Raw genomic sequence first — 14724 nt, 5'->3', positions numbered from 1 at the left:
TTTGAATGTAGAGATCCAGGGAGCAGGAAGCCTGGAAGAGAACTGGTAAATCCATTGCATTGCCTGAGAGTAACAGAAGAGGAGAGGAGCACATTTAGTGTCATGGAGCTAGCTCAGTTCATTGTAGGCTGTGGTTAGCTGTAAAGATGAAAAAAAATCAGAGCTCTCAACATGGCTTTACAATTAAAACACTCAATAAACCTCAGACTAGGCCACCTCAACTGTACAGCATATCTAAAAAATTAATACAAAGATTGGCTCCTCAGTTAAGACAAACGAAATATATGACTTTCAAATCCATTGCAAATGGCTGCACCCATTCAACTGAATATTGGGGAGGAAGGAAAAAAATCACCTGTGGAGCAACGAGTCTTACCAGAACCAATGGAAGTATTAGGCAAAGAAGGAAATCAATTAAACAAAGCATCATGCGACCTAAAAGGGACCAATAATACATTGTGTTCATTTAAGTAGTTCAGGATCAAAGAAAGATTAAGCAGCATGATTTTTCTCAATATAGTCACAAGTTTCTCTCCACATATACATATATTTTTATATATATATCTATATTATCACATCAGCAAGGTACTGAATAAAAGATAATATGTTGAGATAATCTATGAAAGTGGGTCTAGTTAAGTCTTAATAAAGGTCTTCACAAAAAAATATTGACAATTACTCAGAAAGAATAGCTAAAGGAAGAACTTGATCCAGCCAAGCATCTGTCTGGCAAGGGAAAAGAAAAATGGACAATTTCAAAAATCTTAAAGGTTAATGGTACCCATTAAGAGTCTGTATGTGGTGTGTTTCGTGACAAGCAGAGTGAGGAAGAGAACAATTAGATGTCAGATCTTACAGCAGAGACAGTGGTATTTAGGACAAACTGGAAAAGTCTGTGAGTATCTCCAGTGTGACTCTGCAGCACTCGGTGAACTTCCACAAGAGCGGCTGGTGAAATTCCCCGTCAGCAAATATATTTTAGGCAATGCAAATGAGACATTAATTTAAACTCTTCATTCACATTGCTGGGTTTTTAATTAACCTAGGAAAAATTCCTGGGGATTGCTGTGGGCTACTCACTGGAAATCTCTGTTCAAAATGTAAGGGCAGCCTAAAAAGTAAATACGGATGTGGATGTACAGAGACTGAAGCAGAAAAATGAAAATATTTCAGTGCTATTTCAAGAAATCATTGTTTTACCCCTGCCATGGGGCGTGTTCCTCAGTGCTGGTCATAGATTTGAAATCAGCAACAGTAGAGACTAAAAGAGTTTATAAGCAAGTGATGGATACACTTAACAAAATACATACAAAAGTACTCTCCTTGAAGATCTGCAGACCATTTAGTTTACGAGTTAGATAGATAAAAAAATCACTACTTAAATGATATATACACACTGTGATACCAATATATAAAGAAGGAATTTCTACTTTGTCCATTGTATCAAAATAAAATCTTATTTAAAAAATACTTTAAAGGTAAAAAAAAAAAAAAAAAAGAATATAACAGAAAATTTTCATGTACCACAAAATTTAAGTGAAATATTCCTGAGGGTTTTTTTAAATTTATGTATTATGTGAGAGCAAGTGCTCAGTAGAATACAACACCCAGACATTTCTCTGAATAATAAGAATAAACTATACATGAATTAAATGATTATATATGTCTCTTCTTCATGCCATGAACCTGGGTCTAATGAAGTAAAAAACAAAATTTACAATGAAAAATACATTAATTGACCCTGTGTCTTCTTCAGAAGCAGTCTCTACCTGTTGCAGTCTGTGACACAGCATCAGCCTGGATGAACCAGATCTGATAAGGCAACCTTTACATTTTCAAATGAGGTGGGCTCTGGGTACACTGAAATCTCTGAGCTTTTGTTACTGACTTCACTTAAGAGTAAGGCTTCATCCCAAGTTTTTCTACTAATAAAATTTCAAGGGCAGATAACCTTTCTTAATCCCAGTATCTTAAAAACCAACAAACAACAGCATCTCCCCACTGCTACCTCACCAATACTTTGCTAACTGTGACTGTGACTGTCTCCCTTGTCAGCAGGCAAAGGTTTCCCAGGACAGATCTGGGTGACACCAGGCACAAAGCTGGTGGCTGTCTCTGCCAGCCTGGTGGCTCTGAGCTGCCCATGGCCAGCCCATGGCCACACCTATAGCTCAGCCTCCACTGTGGGACACAGCTGAGCACGTGGCACCTTCTCAGGTAGCTACAAGCATCCATGCATCCCTTCAGTGTGCTTGTGACAGTGCCCTGAGGGCTGCTCTCTCTTGTCCACTACTGTGGCCCCTCTATTCCTTAGGCAATTTTTATGAGCAGCATCCCGGTCTCTGAGGTTTGAGTTGTGCTCCCCAAAGCTCGTGGGTGGGAGCAGGAAGGACAATGCCATACCCAGCACTGCAAAAAAGGAGGGACAGTAGCTTCTGACTTCACACAGAGCTGGGCAAGGCACAGATCCGCATACATTTACATACATCCCCATCGTCTCTCCCTTTTAAAACTGATTCAAGAAGAAAACTGCAGCATTCTCTCAGGATGCTCCCTAGACCAAGTGGAACTGCTTCAAAGACCTGTGCTTCATGCCCAAGCCAAGCTTAAATTACCCCATGTGAGCCTGCTGGTAGCTGTTCTATTATTGAAGAGCCTTGGCTGTTCCTACTGCAAATGAGCTGCATGCACATGCACAGATGCTATCTATAGAACTCACATATGGAGTGTGCACACACACAAAACCAGCTTGTGTCTGCAGCTCTCTGCATATGCAGATGCACACCTAGATCAACTGCACAAATTTAATTCTGAGAGCATTTTTAGGGTAAAGTTTCAGATAAATGAAAGGAATAGACCCAATAAGGTAACATGGCACTCCAGTGTCTGGTTGATATAAATGCACTGAAATAAATTTTTCATAAGAACTTTAGCTCATGTAGTATTTTACCACTTAAAGACCTCTGTTCTTTTCCAGTTCTGCTGCCATGTTAACAATTTTGAGTGCTGATTATGTCTGTATGAATGCATGAATGTAACTGCACAAAAAACTATTTTGTTGTCCTTATAAATTCTCATTGGCTAAATACTTTTTCCATCTTCAATTGATATTAACTTACAGCTACCAAAAAAATTGCAGAATGATGAATACAGAATTTTCTCTTAGGAGCTGTTTCAAAGAACAACAAGAAAACAGAAACCAGAAACCAGCAATGAGTGACTGTGGACTGTGATTAAGTTTGTATATTAGATTTAAATAATGTCTTTATGGTTCTCTCATCTCTGTGCTCTATGCTTATGAGAATGTATGTACAAATCTGTGAGAAAGTAAGTTAATTCTGCTGCCTCATCAAAGTTACTAATTGTCTAAGACAGTACCTCAGGCTGTAATATTTAGAGTTAAATATGGTATTTAACTTCCACTGACCTGAGGCAAAGGTTGTGCATCTTTTCTTATTTGATCTTGGAAAAAAATCTGCAGCCCTATGTACATGTTAACTGATATTTTCAGCTGACATCAGTAAGACATCAAAGCCCCTACCTTCTGTATTTCCTTAGGAATCATAATACAATTTTTCTAATTATCCATGCTAACTTAGCACTTGGTGTGACTCTCGGACACCAGTTCTACCAGTTTAGTAACTGGTAACTTTCTGATGACCTTTTTTAATATTTCATTGATTTTCCACGTAGAGTTTTAAATTACTTTGCTATTTAGTTTTCTATAATTAATTACTGGTGTTTTGAGAAATACCTAATTTATATGACTGAATCTTGGGCTACCTACTGAGGAAAAAACAACAACAAAAAGCCTTCCTAGAAGGGCACCCACATCTCCTCAGCAATAATATGAAGTTTTATTCTGTCTAGTCCAGCGAGCTGTTACGTGAGCTTGTAATCAGCAGGTAATACCTTCATGCAGTCATGTAACGGAACTGTTTTTGTAACGAATTTGTGGGAAAGAAATAATATTTGCAAAATATCAAGGAGAAACAAGCCACTCCCCACGTGAAGCCCCAAGCTGGAGGAGTCAGTGGTTGGGCATGCAGGGCCCCACGAGAGGGCACTGCTTTCCTTCCAACGGGAACCGACTGCAGCAGTCCGGCTGTGCAGGGCGGACGCTCTGAGCACACCGAGCACAGTTTCCTTCCATTCCTGCATTTCTTACGTTTCCTCTAAACAGAGGAAACAGGTGGCCAAGCTGAAGGCATCAGTAAACTAAGAGGTGTGCGCCATTGCTAGTCTGCAACCTTGAAAATAAGCCTGCCATTTAAAATTAAATATAAAGCCCTATTCCTATTTTCTACTCACTGATTTGGGGAATGATATTTATTAATGATTAACTAATTCAGACAAAATATATGGCATCAGACTTGCCATACTTAAATATATTTTTTCAATATGTCATTTAGCTTCTCTTTTAAAAATTGTTTTGATCAAAAAATGGCAGTAAGACTACTAAGAATAGGATAAATATTAATAAAAATCTGACTAGTTTTTCTAGATTTTTAATATACTTTTGAACCTCATCTCTTCAGATGAATTTCATTTAAAGAGGAAGTTCTGCCTATTTAATCTATATGCTCATGAACACCAGTGTGCTTTTGGGTTATCTACAAATTATGGAAGTTACACCAGGGGTCTGACAGATAGCTGGGGATCTAATTTCCTCACTTGTCTCAGGAATGAACAATCAGTGAAGTTAATCAACATTTTAACAACCATGAGTAATATACGAGGCTGAACAGAAAGAGAGATAATTTGAGTTCCAAAAGAAGCTGCAGCGTGAGGGTTGCTAGAGAGAGGCAGCTCAGTGTGGGCTGCAGTGGCAGTGCTGGGCTGCTCTGGCTGGGGGCTGTGGGCAGCTGTGCTGACCACAAGGACCAGCTTAACTAAGCTCTGGCTGTGGCACACGGTCCTTTGTGCTGGACAGGGATGAGCTGCCTCAAACTCAAAGCCCGGCAGGGATTGAGGTGGATCAGCACCCACCCAAAGGACCCAGCACAACTGACGCCATCACAAAGCCACTTAACCACGTCCAGCATCGCACTGGATTGAGGCACAATGGCCTTACTCAGTATCAGTGAAAAACCTACAACAAATTGCAGCAGGGTCAGTCTAGGACCTACTCACTACCATTTGAAAAATAAATGTATGCTTAATATATCCAAAAACATTCTTACTCATAAAATGTTGTCCATCCTGTTTCATCACTCTTCGTTGCTAAGAGACCACTGTTTCCATTATATGTCATTAATCCGAGCTCCAGGGTCTGTGTTGAGACCAGCTTGAGTCCACCATTAGTGCCAACAGCCAGCGTGACAATCTGATTATCCGGCATCAGTAAATGGCGGGGCATCCCACTGGCATCCCGACGCACCTTCAAGGAGTTGCCATTGTTGTCCATCACCTCCGTGACATCGTTATCGCTGCTATAGGTGAAATTGTACAAGTATTCCCCGGTAACGAGGCTGAGAGTGTACTGGTGAATCCCATCAGCATTGAAGACATACAGCTCCTGTTCTCCTGGAGATGCAGCTTCATATTGGTTAAAGGAATTAAGAATGGGCCTGTTTTTACTGACAGCCCTAATGCGGATATTTCCAAGATCAGCTATGTAGATGGTACCATCTGGGGCCACAGCTAAGGAAGATGGTGAATTTAAGATGGCATCAGTGGCATACCCATCATCCCCAGCATAGCAATTACAGTTGACATCATTTTTGCAATCACAGTCTGAAGCTGCCCCTGCAAGAAGGCATATTTCTCCATTGGTAGTTACCTGGCGTAGCCGATTAATTTTTTTTTCATCTGTCTCACTGATGTAAAGAACTCCTGTGTGTGAGATGGCAATGGCACTGGCTGATTCAAGTGCAGAATGAATAGCCAGTTTGCTAAGAGAGTAGTCTATACCAGGAACCTGGCAGTGCATGGGGCGTCCAGCAATAATGCTAACTTGATGGTTTTCTGTGATCCGTAAAATAACATTGTTCTCTAGGACATAAAGGGAGTTGTCCATGGGATTGACAGCGAGATCAGTAGGCCACTCCAGCCGTACCTATGAGTTGCACAAATTATTACTGTAAAACTCGAAACTGAAAAGTACACTCCTAGTGCTTAAAATTCCACGTGTAACAACAGCAAATTAGTGAGGGGTTTATCAGCGTAAATCATGAAACCAAGTCATGAACGGCAACTATTTCAAACAATGATTTTGTTTTTCAGAAATATTAAAGCTACGTGCAGTTGTAACTTTGCCTAATTGTGTTTCTGTGCAAGAATGAACACTACATTGTGGAAGCTCTACAATAATTACAGAAAAACAGGCAATTAAGACAATAACTCCCATTATCTCAACCTTATTTCTCTCTAGTTGCATAAATAAACTGTGTTAGCCACAGTAAAAAGGATGGTTCACTCATTTCAGAAACAAATCAAATACGTTATCATCTTGTGCTGCGCGATGTATTTCTTAAGTGGCCAGGCAGTCATCCAAAATAGATGCCCATCTCTTCTAAGGCAGAGAAGAAAATAAATGCAGTAAGAATCTACCTGGGTGACATCCATGCTGGAATCACAGCTGAGAGGTCGAACAGCAGTTAGGTCATTGGAGCCCAGCAGGGTTGATATAATTCCGTTCTGATCCACTTTTCTAATCATAGTGGCGTCAACAAAATACATGAGTCCATACTTATCCACTGCAATTCCTGCAAATATAAAACCCAGGCATCAGTGCAGCAGCAAAGCTCCTGCCTTCAAGGCAGGCTTTGTCTTGTTTACAAGATGGTGAAATTTGTTCACTTCCCCCATTCTTTCCTCCCTCCCAACCTGAGCACAGGTCCTGGAACCCTCCAACAACCCATAGTTCTGCCAAAGAAATAGCATCAAGCAGGTTTATCCTTCAGGGCTTTAAAGAAAACCACAGAAATCCCCAAACAAGCCAAAGACCCAGCAAAATGCATCAACTTATTTCTAGATTCACATTCTGTATATTACATAAACCCAAATAAAAAATTGTCTCCTAATTTTACTCAGAAATTTGAGGCATTGCTTTCTTCACCTGAAGAATCTAATGAGGATGAAGAATTTTTAGAAATCTTTTAAAATACCTTCAAAATTTTTTTGAAAACTAGCAGGACATTGTATTATTTCTGGATGTTTTTTAATTCTTTGACCTGTTGCAGTAAAAATACAGAAAGAACATCTGGTGTTTCCAGATGAAGACACAGGGGTTGCCAGCCTAAAATAAAAAGGGAAGGTTCAATGCCTGTCGCATTGTGAGTCCTTAGAGAGGAAAGGCACAGAATGAAAGGGTGCTCCCTCGGAGGAACACACGGATGCTCCTGCTGTTTGGGAAGGAGGGCAGCCTTTTTTTCACTTGCCTTTCCTGCTTTGATTTGATGCACTGCCTTGTCCATTTCTCAGGCTGAAAATAAAATATTGATCTAAAAAAATTCTGTCTTCAAATGGTTGCAGTTCCCATCCTATTGGGCAGTGAGGGAAGATACAGCTTCATTTTAAAAATTTCTATGTGTTAAGTGGAAGTACTTCCTATACAAAGAAACTGGACTTTCCATTTTTGTGTATCTCTTTGATCATCTAGTTATTTTCAGCCACTCAAAAAAACCTAAATATGTTTGAAACGCCTGGCAAGACACCTGATTAATTCATCCTTACAATTAAGAAGAAACAACAGAGAAAAAAAAGCCTTAAAAAGAAATGCATCCCCAAATCTCTGTATCGCCTTGGAAACTTCTTGTCAAAAATTAGAAACTGGAAAGGGCAAAAATCCTTTTATTTTTTTCTCCGACTCTTAAGTAAAAGGAGATACATAGAGGAAAACCTCAGAGAAAAGCCACAGCAAGCAGTTCCTCTCCCCAAAGACTGCATCTCAAACAGTAATCAGTTTTCCAGTTTACACGCTTGCTTCTTGGAGTGAGCAGTACCCTGCTAATTTGTGTTCTGTTCTCCTTTTGCAGCACCCAGTGTCGGGGTAATAAAGTTTGCTTTAACTAAACAAAGCACGAACACTTGCCAATCCACTGTAATTAAAGCCCAGAATAAAAATCACCGAACAAGGAGTGATTTAATTGCCAGATAATTATTTCCACATCCAGCCTAGCTGCACGCAGTCATTTTCTCTGGCTTCTTTTCCTCCTTTACCTCGAGGGCTCATTAGGGTTGCGTCCACTGCCTTCCCTCCATCCCCGCATCTGGCTTCGTCAAAGGGCAGGCACTGCTCTCCTGTCCCTGCCACCACTTCAGAGTTACCAGCAAGGTCCTTCGTGCCCGTGAGGGACTTGACTTTGTATATCCGTCGGCTATTGGTGTCCGACACGTAGAGTGAGCCTGAAACAGGGTCCACGGCCAGATAGTATTTATGAGCGGGATTGTTGCTTTAGAGAAAAAGAAAGCATAAAACAGAAAGAGCTGAGCAGTCTAGAAACTTCACAGGCTTTCAGAGCTTGGATACTCATCAGGCACAGAAAGATCTGGAAAGAAAGTCTGACACCTTCGTACAGAGGTGAGGTCTGAAGGAGCATCACCTGAGGCCCTAACTTGATTAGGGCCTGGTCAGAGGGATTGTAATTTTAAATCTCACTCATCCTTCTACACTGAACCTTGCACAGCAGAGCCCAATAAGCCAGAGCTGCACAGCAGTCTTTCCTCTTGATCTCTTTAGCCCTTTAGATCTGCTCCAGGTCAATTCTCTTCGGCTTATCTGTTTCCCTGCTACCTTGTTTAACTTCCTTTGGAAGCAGAAGTCATAGGAGTAAGATCAAAGAATCAGCTCTGAGCTACTTAGATTACTTAGTCACAAGATTTGTGAGGTTTTGTATAAATAGGAGGCAGAGGCATAACAAATTTATTTCTAAAGCAAATTTGTTCTCATTCATTCTTATCAAGAATCTCATTTACAGCAGATGAAGTTGGTTATGTAACTAGAGCCAGAGACCCCAAGTGTCTGACTTTAACTCCAAACCTTCTGTCATTGAAAAACTGGTCCTCAGTTTGTGATTGGAATGGGCGCTCATATGGAAAGCTACTTCTCTTCTGAAATATATGTTTTTTGACAGCTTGTCACATTTTGGAACTACTTTAGCAAATCATCTGCAAATTGAGAAATGTCAATCTTCACAATATATATACATTCACACACACAGAACTGCAGTGCAGAAATATTTTCAAAATCTTGCCTGGCTAGTTTTACTCAGTTTATTTGGATTTTAAGCATGATGTGAATTTTCCAGCCTTTGGAGCCTATGGGTGAGCATAAATAAGGTCAATGGTGGTTTCGAAGCATAGAAGACAAATGAAGACAGGAAGAAAAAAAATGAAGGTTACTTACCAGTAACCAGAGATATTTGCCTCCAAATATCCACACTCCTAGTTTCATGTGGCAAAAGTGCCCATCTCCAAGAGTGAGGATACACAGAGGTAAGTTATGATGGACATAAGCCATTTCTTGATCAGAATTGCTGAAACTACAATAAAGCCACTTTCGGCAGATGGATCCATTGGCACACAAAGGTGACTGTGGTCGTGGGGTCATGACCAGATTTGGAGGAATGAGGAGGCCCCAATATATCACTTTCTACAGTTAATTTCCTCTATGCCAGTCTTTGACATGCCATGGGTTTAGGTCAATAATGGTTTGTTCTAAGACTGTAGAAAGTAGAAAGGAGACTGGTTTGATTGCAATTCAGTTGGCAGTGGCAATAGCATCTGCTGAAGTCTAGGAGTGTAGAAATTAGAGATGAAGAAATACAATAAACAAAAAATACTGGCAGGTTTATTTCATGCATGGATCTCAAAGTACTTTAAAAAGATGGGTGTAGCACCCATTTTACAGAGGAGGAAACTGAGGCACAGAGAGGTTAAGTGGTGTAGACAAAGTTATGCAGGGAAACTAGTGACGTGCTAGTGACATCTAGAGATTAGAGCACAATCTCATTATTCCCCAAATTCCTCTCCTTATCTTCAGCAGCAGACTGCACCTCTTCACTATGCCCTTATCACATTCCTTCTCATCCCTCCAAAATAATGCTCAATCTTCTCTGCAACATAGAAAAATAATTCTTTCCACTTTAGAGATTCCTCCAGTCTCTCAGGTATCTGAGCCATACAAACACCTGCACGTTTGTCACTGCTTTGAAATTCTGCTGTTCTCCCACCACGCTTTCCCCTCACGCTGAAGATCACGCTCTGCTGTGGCACTGTATTTGTGTGTGCTGTACTTCACAAATACACCCAAACTTAGCTCAAGGCTGCCCTGCAGCTGGTGCCTTTTGCACAGTCCTTCTGAAACGAGGCACACTCCCCCACCCTGGCCAAACATGGACCTGAGGCAGGCACAGACAGGAGCTGGGCACAGACAGGAGCTGGGCACAGACACTGCTGCTTGCACCTGGAAGTGAGGGCCCTGCTGGACTCAGTGGTGAGAGCTGTACACACAGGGCCCAGGAGAGCAGCAGCCACCCTGCAGGAATGGAAGGGTCTCTCTAGTTTTCACACATGATTTTGCCAGCCTGTGCCCACCTCTGCCTCCCCTCTGCCCTCAGCCAGCCCTAGGTGTGCCCTGCTGCTACCAGGATGGGATAAGAAATGAGTCAGGGTAAAGAGCAATGGCAGAACATGGGCTTATTTCCCTCTCCTCTCCTGCAGTCATGGTGCATCCATGGAGCTCACCCTGCCTTTCTCCTCTGGAATCTCCCCCAGGGCAGTTGTGCCAGGGAGTTAGTCACAAGCTTTGATTCCAGATCAAAGAGCAGCAAGCTGCAGACTTGTTCCATACTCCTTCCCTCTTTCCTGAGCTAGGTAAGGGAACAGATAGTGGAAGACTTTAAGCAAATTTCTGAGGGAAAATGACTGCTGGAAGGTAACATGCACTCACTGTGCTCCCAAAGAATCGATGAGACCATTACCTCCAACAGGGACTTGTTTTATAAATGAGTACTCAATAATTCTCGAACTGCCATCTGAGCAATTAAAGACCTCTGCCTCTCTTTTCTCCTTGCCATTGTAATCTTTCACTTGAATTACAGGAGGCCAAGGGTTGTACCTTGTTTTAAAAGATTTTCCATGGCATTCAGTGTTGCTTAGAGGCCTCTGCCAATAATGTCTGTGCCTCCAGCCCCCCGAGTGAATGTGTGGTCACACCCACCTGCAGCCTCTCTCTGCTCTCTGAGGGAGCCGGGGGCCTGCCAGCAAGTGCAGCTCATTCTCCCTGTTCTTCTCACAGATGCATCAAATTCACAACAGTGCAAAACCAGCTTTTCTTTAAGTTTAACCAAAAGAGAAGCTGTCCAGAGCAAATCTCTAAGCAGCTGAAAAATGAACTAGGCTTAGTTGAAGCAAATGAGGAACCTCCGGCATCACCAATAATCATTAGCAAATTGTGAATGAATTCATCCAGATAAGAATAGTTAGGGGTGTTACACTTACTATGCCAAAATATACTGTTAAGGGGAAATGATCCTGTTTAGTCCAAACCATCTATTGCATCAACTTGCATCACAGAAATGGAAAGTATGGTTTTAAAAGGGTAATGCACAGGACACTATGGAATAGTTTACAAGAGCTGTTCTTGTTCTTGCCCTTGATTTTCTCCAGGGTGAACATCCTCCCTGTCCCAGATGTGGCATGAAAGGAGGCACAAGTGTTCCCTATGCTGCAGCCATCCAGAAGACCTGGTGTTCTCCTCCTGACATCCAGGAAAATTATGCCTCCCTCCTGAATCTCACAGTGACTTCATCTAGTGGTTGCACACAGCCAGCCCCACAGGTTGGCTATTAAATGTGTTTGACAAAAGAAATATAAACTAAATTATGGCAAAGGACAGCGGGTTCAGAAAATCATTAATGACCAGAAAACGAGTTTTTGACCTATATGCAGTCATTAGTGCTTTTGTGAACCTTTCTGGCATTTGTGAAAATGCTGTTGTAGTTTACCTTGACCATTTAGACCAATTATAGACACCAGGGAAAGGTGTTTATCTAGAAGTTAGCTTGGGGTTCATTATATTTGCATTCTACTAGAAATTTCTAATTACTTTCAGAACTCATTGGCTGCTTTTTGACAGCATTTCATAATTGCTAATGCTTATCATATTCATAACACACAATTAGCACATAAAAATGTTTCTATATATGGTACATGAAGAACATAACATTACACAAGAAGCACAACACAAAAAGCAAACACAATGAAGCAAACAAACCATATCAAATTATATGGGAAAGAGCTCATGTCTTACCTATGTTTAAACTCTTTATTTCTTTATTGAAAGGGAACAGAAGAAAAAAGAACAAACAGTTAGCTGAAGAATAGATGGTAAAGCAAACATAGTATTTGTTTTATTTTACAAAAGGACACAGGAGAAGATATCTCTTTTCAGCACTAGCCTTAGCTTAGTTTACAGATGAAGAGTGACTGGGAGGGATAGAGCTGCAAGCTAATTCCCTATAGGATACCTCTCCCCCCACCCCCCTCCCCTCATATTTAGGAAACTTTCTGAACCACTGAAAGAATTTTCACATGGAAATACATGTAGCCTGGGGGCTAGGAGTGAGAGAAACTGGCAGTTCTCTGAATACAGAACTGGGCAGGGGGAAGCACTGGGCTTAGGATATTGTCTGCCAGTTGGAGGCAACCTCTTTAATCAAAATAGTTTTCCAACAGGCTATTTCTAGACAAATTTTTACTATGCAGTTTGTTTTTCTCTCCTCCCAGTCTCTAACTGCTTAAAGCAAGATGCTCCTTGGTATCTGTTTAAGCCTACCAAAGCCAACGTTAGGGTAAAAAAGCCCCTTCTAAGTGAACAGTAAGGTACTGTACAATGGGAGATAAACAGCATTAACTGATCCACAGCTTCCTGCCCAGACACAAAGCCAAAGGAAAAGTGCTCTCTACTTCCCACAAGAAAATTAACACATTCTCCGCTCCCACAGCATTTCACTGTGTTGATGCAATTTCCATTTAGGAATAGGCACTGAACAGAGCAAAGAGGTTTGTGACTCCTGAGCTGCAGCAGTCCAGGCACAGCCCCCAACTTACAACCCCAGCGTGAAGCCCAACATGCAGCGCTTGAGTCCAAATTCCTACTGGCCATTCCAACCAGGCACCTTCACAAAGGACAGCGCGAAAGAAATATGCACACTGGGATGTTCTGATGTATAAAGGCACTCGAGGTTTTAAGGGCTTATGTGAAACCAAAATTACATCAGCTGTGCAATCTAAACAAAGCGATGTATTTGGTTTGTCATACTTGTGGATGTACTGGTTGCAACATAATCCAAACTGCTTGATATGAGCTGATGACTCTGCTCTTGTTCACACTGAAATGGCTCAAATCTTCAAACTCTTACCCGTGTAACTCATGCAGATTTCAAGATGAGCAATGAATCACAATTATTGCTATAGATTATGTTTGCTGGAATGGACCTTAATTCCCTTTAGAGGAACGGGGAGTAAAAGACATCATAATGTAATCCTGAAGTCTGTAAATCCTAAAAATCTATATGTTGAGTCCTTTGCAGCTGTCCAACAGCACTCACAATGCAGTAGCTTCATTGTTAATTGCTTCTAGTTATAACAGAAGCTAAAGAAACTATGCTATGGAAAACAGACTTTCATAAAGGAGAAAGTGGACAACAGCAGATAAAAGTCCATCTTCTATTTCTTTACTGATGTCCTTTCCAATTTTCCCTGACACATGATGAAAACCCAAGTTCCCTCTCAATCTCTCTCTCAGAAAGAGAAAGCAAAGTACTCACACTAATACTATTGTAAACTTTGAGGCAACATTTTCAAACATCAGGTGGGCTAGGAAACTGTCACTGGCTGATACTGGTAAGTGAGGTGCATAAAAATGCATTATAAGAAGTATCCTAAGCTGAAAATGTTTCTTTTCACCTATAAAGCTGTAGTCCTATTTATGAGAAAGCTAAAAAGATCTGAACAACTTAGAAAAAAAATAATTAGCATATTCTATATAATGCAGAGTTATAGTGCATATTGATATAAATATTTATAGCAGGTCACACTTCCACGCCAGCTACCTTCTGTGGTTTAAACTGAGCTGCTAGCAGAGAGCACTGGATGATCCATGACTTTTTAAAAAAAATATAATGAGGCAGCCTGATGGTGTATGAGGCAGGTGTCAGAGAGTGATTTCAGAGTTGAATTGGCCTGAATCAGATCTCCTTCCTTTTCTATAGAATCAGAATTCACAATAGTAACATCAACAGAATGACATGAATGAAGAGAGGTGTAAAATAGAGCTAAGCCTCCTATTCTTTAACAGTCCAATCATTTTGCACTTTTTCCCACTAAATAAAAATTAAATGTACAGTGGAAACAGAGGAATTGGTTATTGGTCATATCATTAAAAAAAAGACTTGTGACCTAATTTCACTCAATGTACTTTGCAGCTATATCCAATTTCCAGGAGCACTACTGCTCCTGCCTGAGTGGGCTCCAGGAGGGTCAGCAGACAGCCAGGGCATGCTGTATTCCTCATTTTTCTCCAAATACTCAGTAGTGCTGTAAGTATAAGGTCCAGTTACATGAGCTAGGGTTTGAAGCAATAGCTCTTGCCTCTCCTAGAAGAATGAAAAAAGGAGATGGAACAGAAACGTGTGAAGTGGCACACTCTACACTCATGCCTTCCCTATTAAGTGATCAAATCTTAAGGTTGGAAGGGGGCACGGGACAGCGGGAAAG

At 41.0% G+C, this 14724-nt stretch overlaps 1 protein-coding gene across 1 annotated transcript in view; it reads right to left on the bottom strand.

The window, feature by feature from the left end:
• The window catches only part of TENM2 (teneurin transmembrane protein 2), a 618654-nt gene that overhangs the window by 15565 nt on the left and 588365 nt on the right, over positions 1-14724 (bottom strand). Inside the window, 4 exon segments of the mRNA XM_017726535.1 lie at positions 5184-6058; positions 6553-6707; positions 8164-8396; positions 12257-12277. Of these exon segments, the coding sequence (XP_017582024.1) occupies positions 5184-6058; positions 6553-6707; positions 8164-8396; positions 12257-12277 (1284 nt within the window).

This window comes from Corvus brachyrhynchos, unplaced genomic scaffold, assembly GCF_000691975.1.
Source record: "Corvus brachyrhynchos isolate BGI_N302 unplaced genomic scaffold, ASM69197v1 scaffold262, whole genome shotgun sequence".
NCBI lineage: Eukaryota > Metazoa > Chordata > Aves > Passeriformes > Corvidae > Corvus > Corvus brachyrhynchos.
The sequence above is the reverse complement of the archived record's forward strand: the minus strand, read 5'-3'. Positions and strand labels throughout refer to the sequence as shown.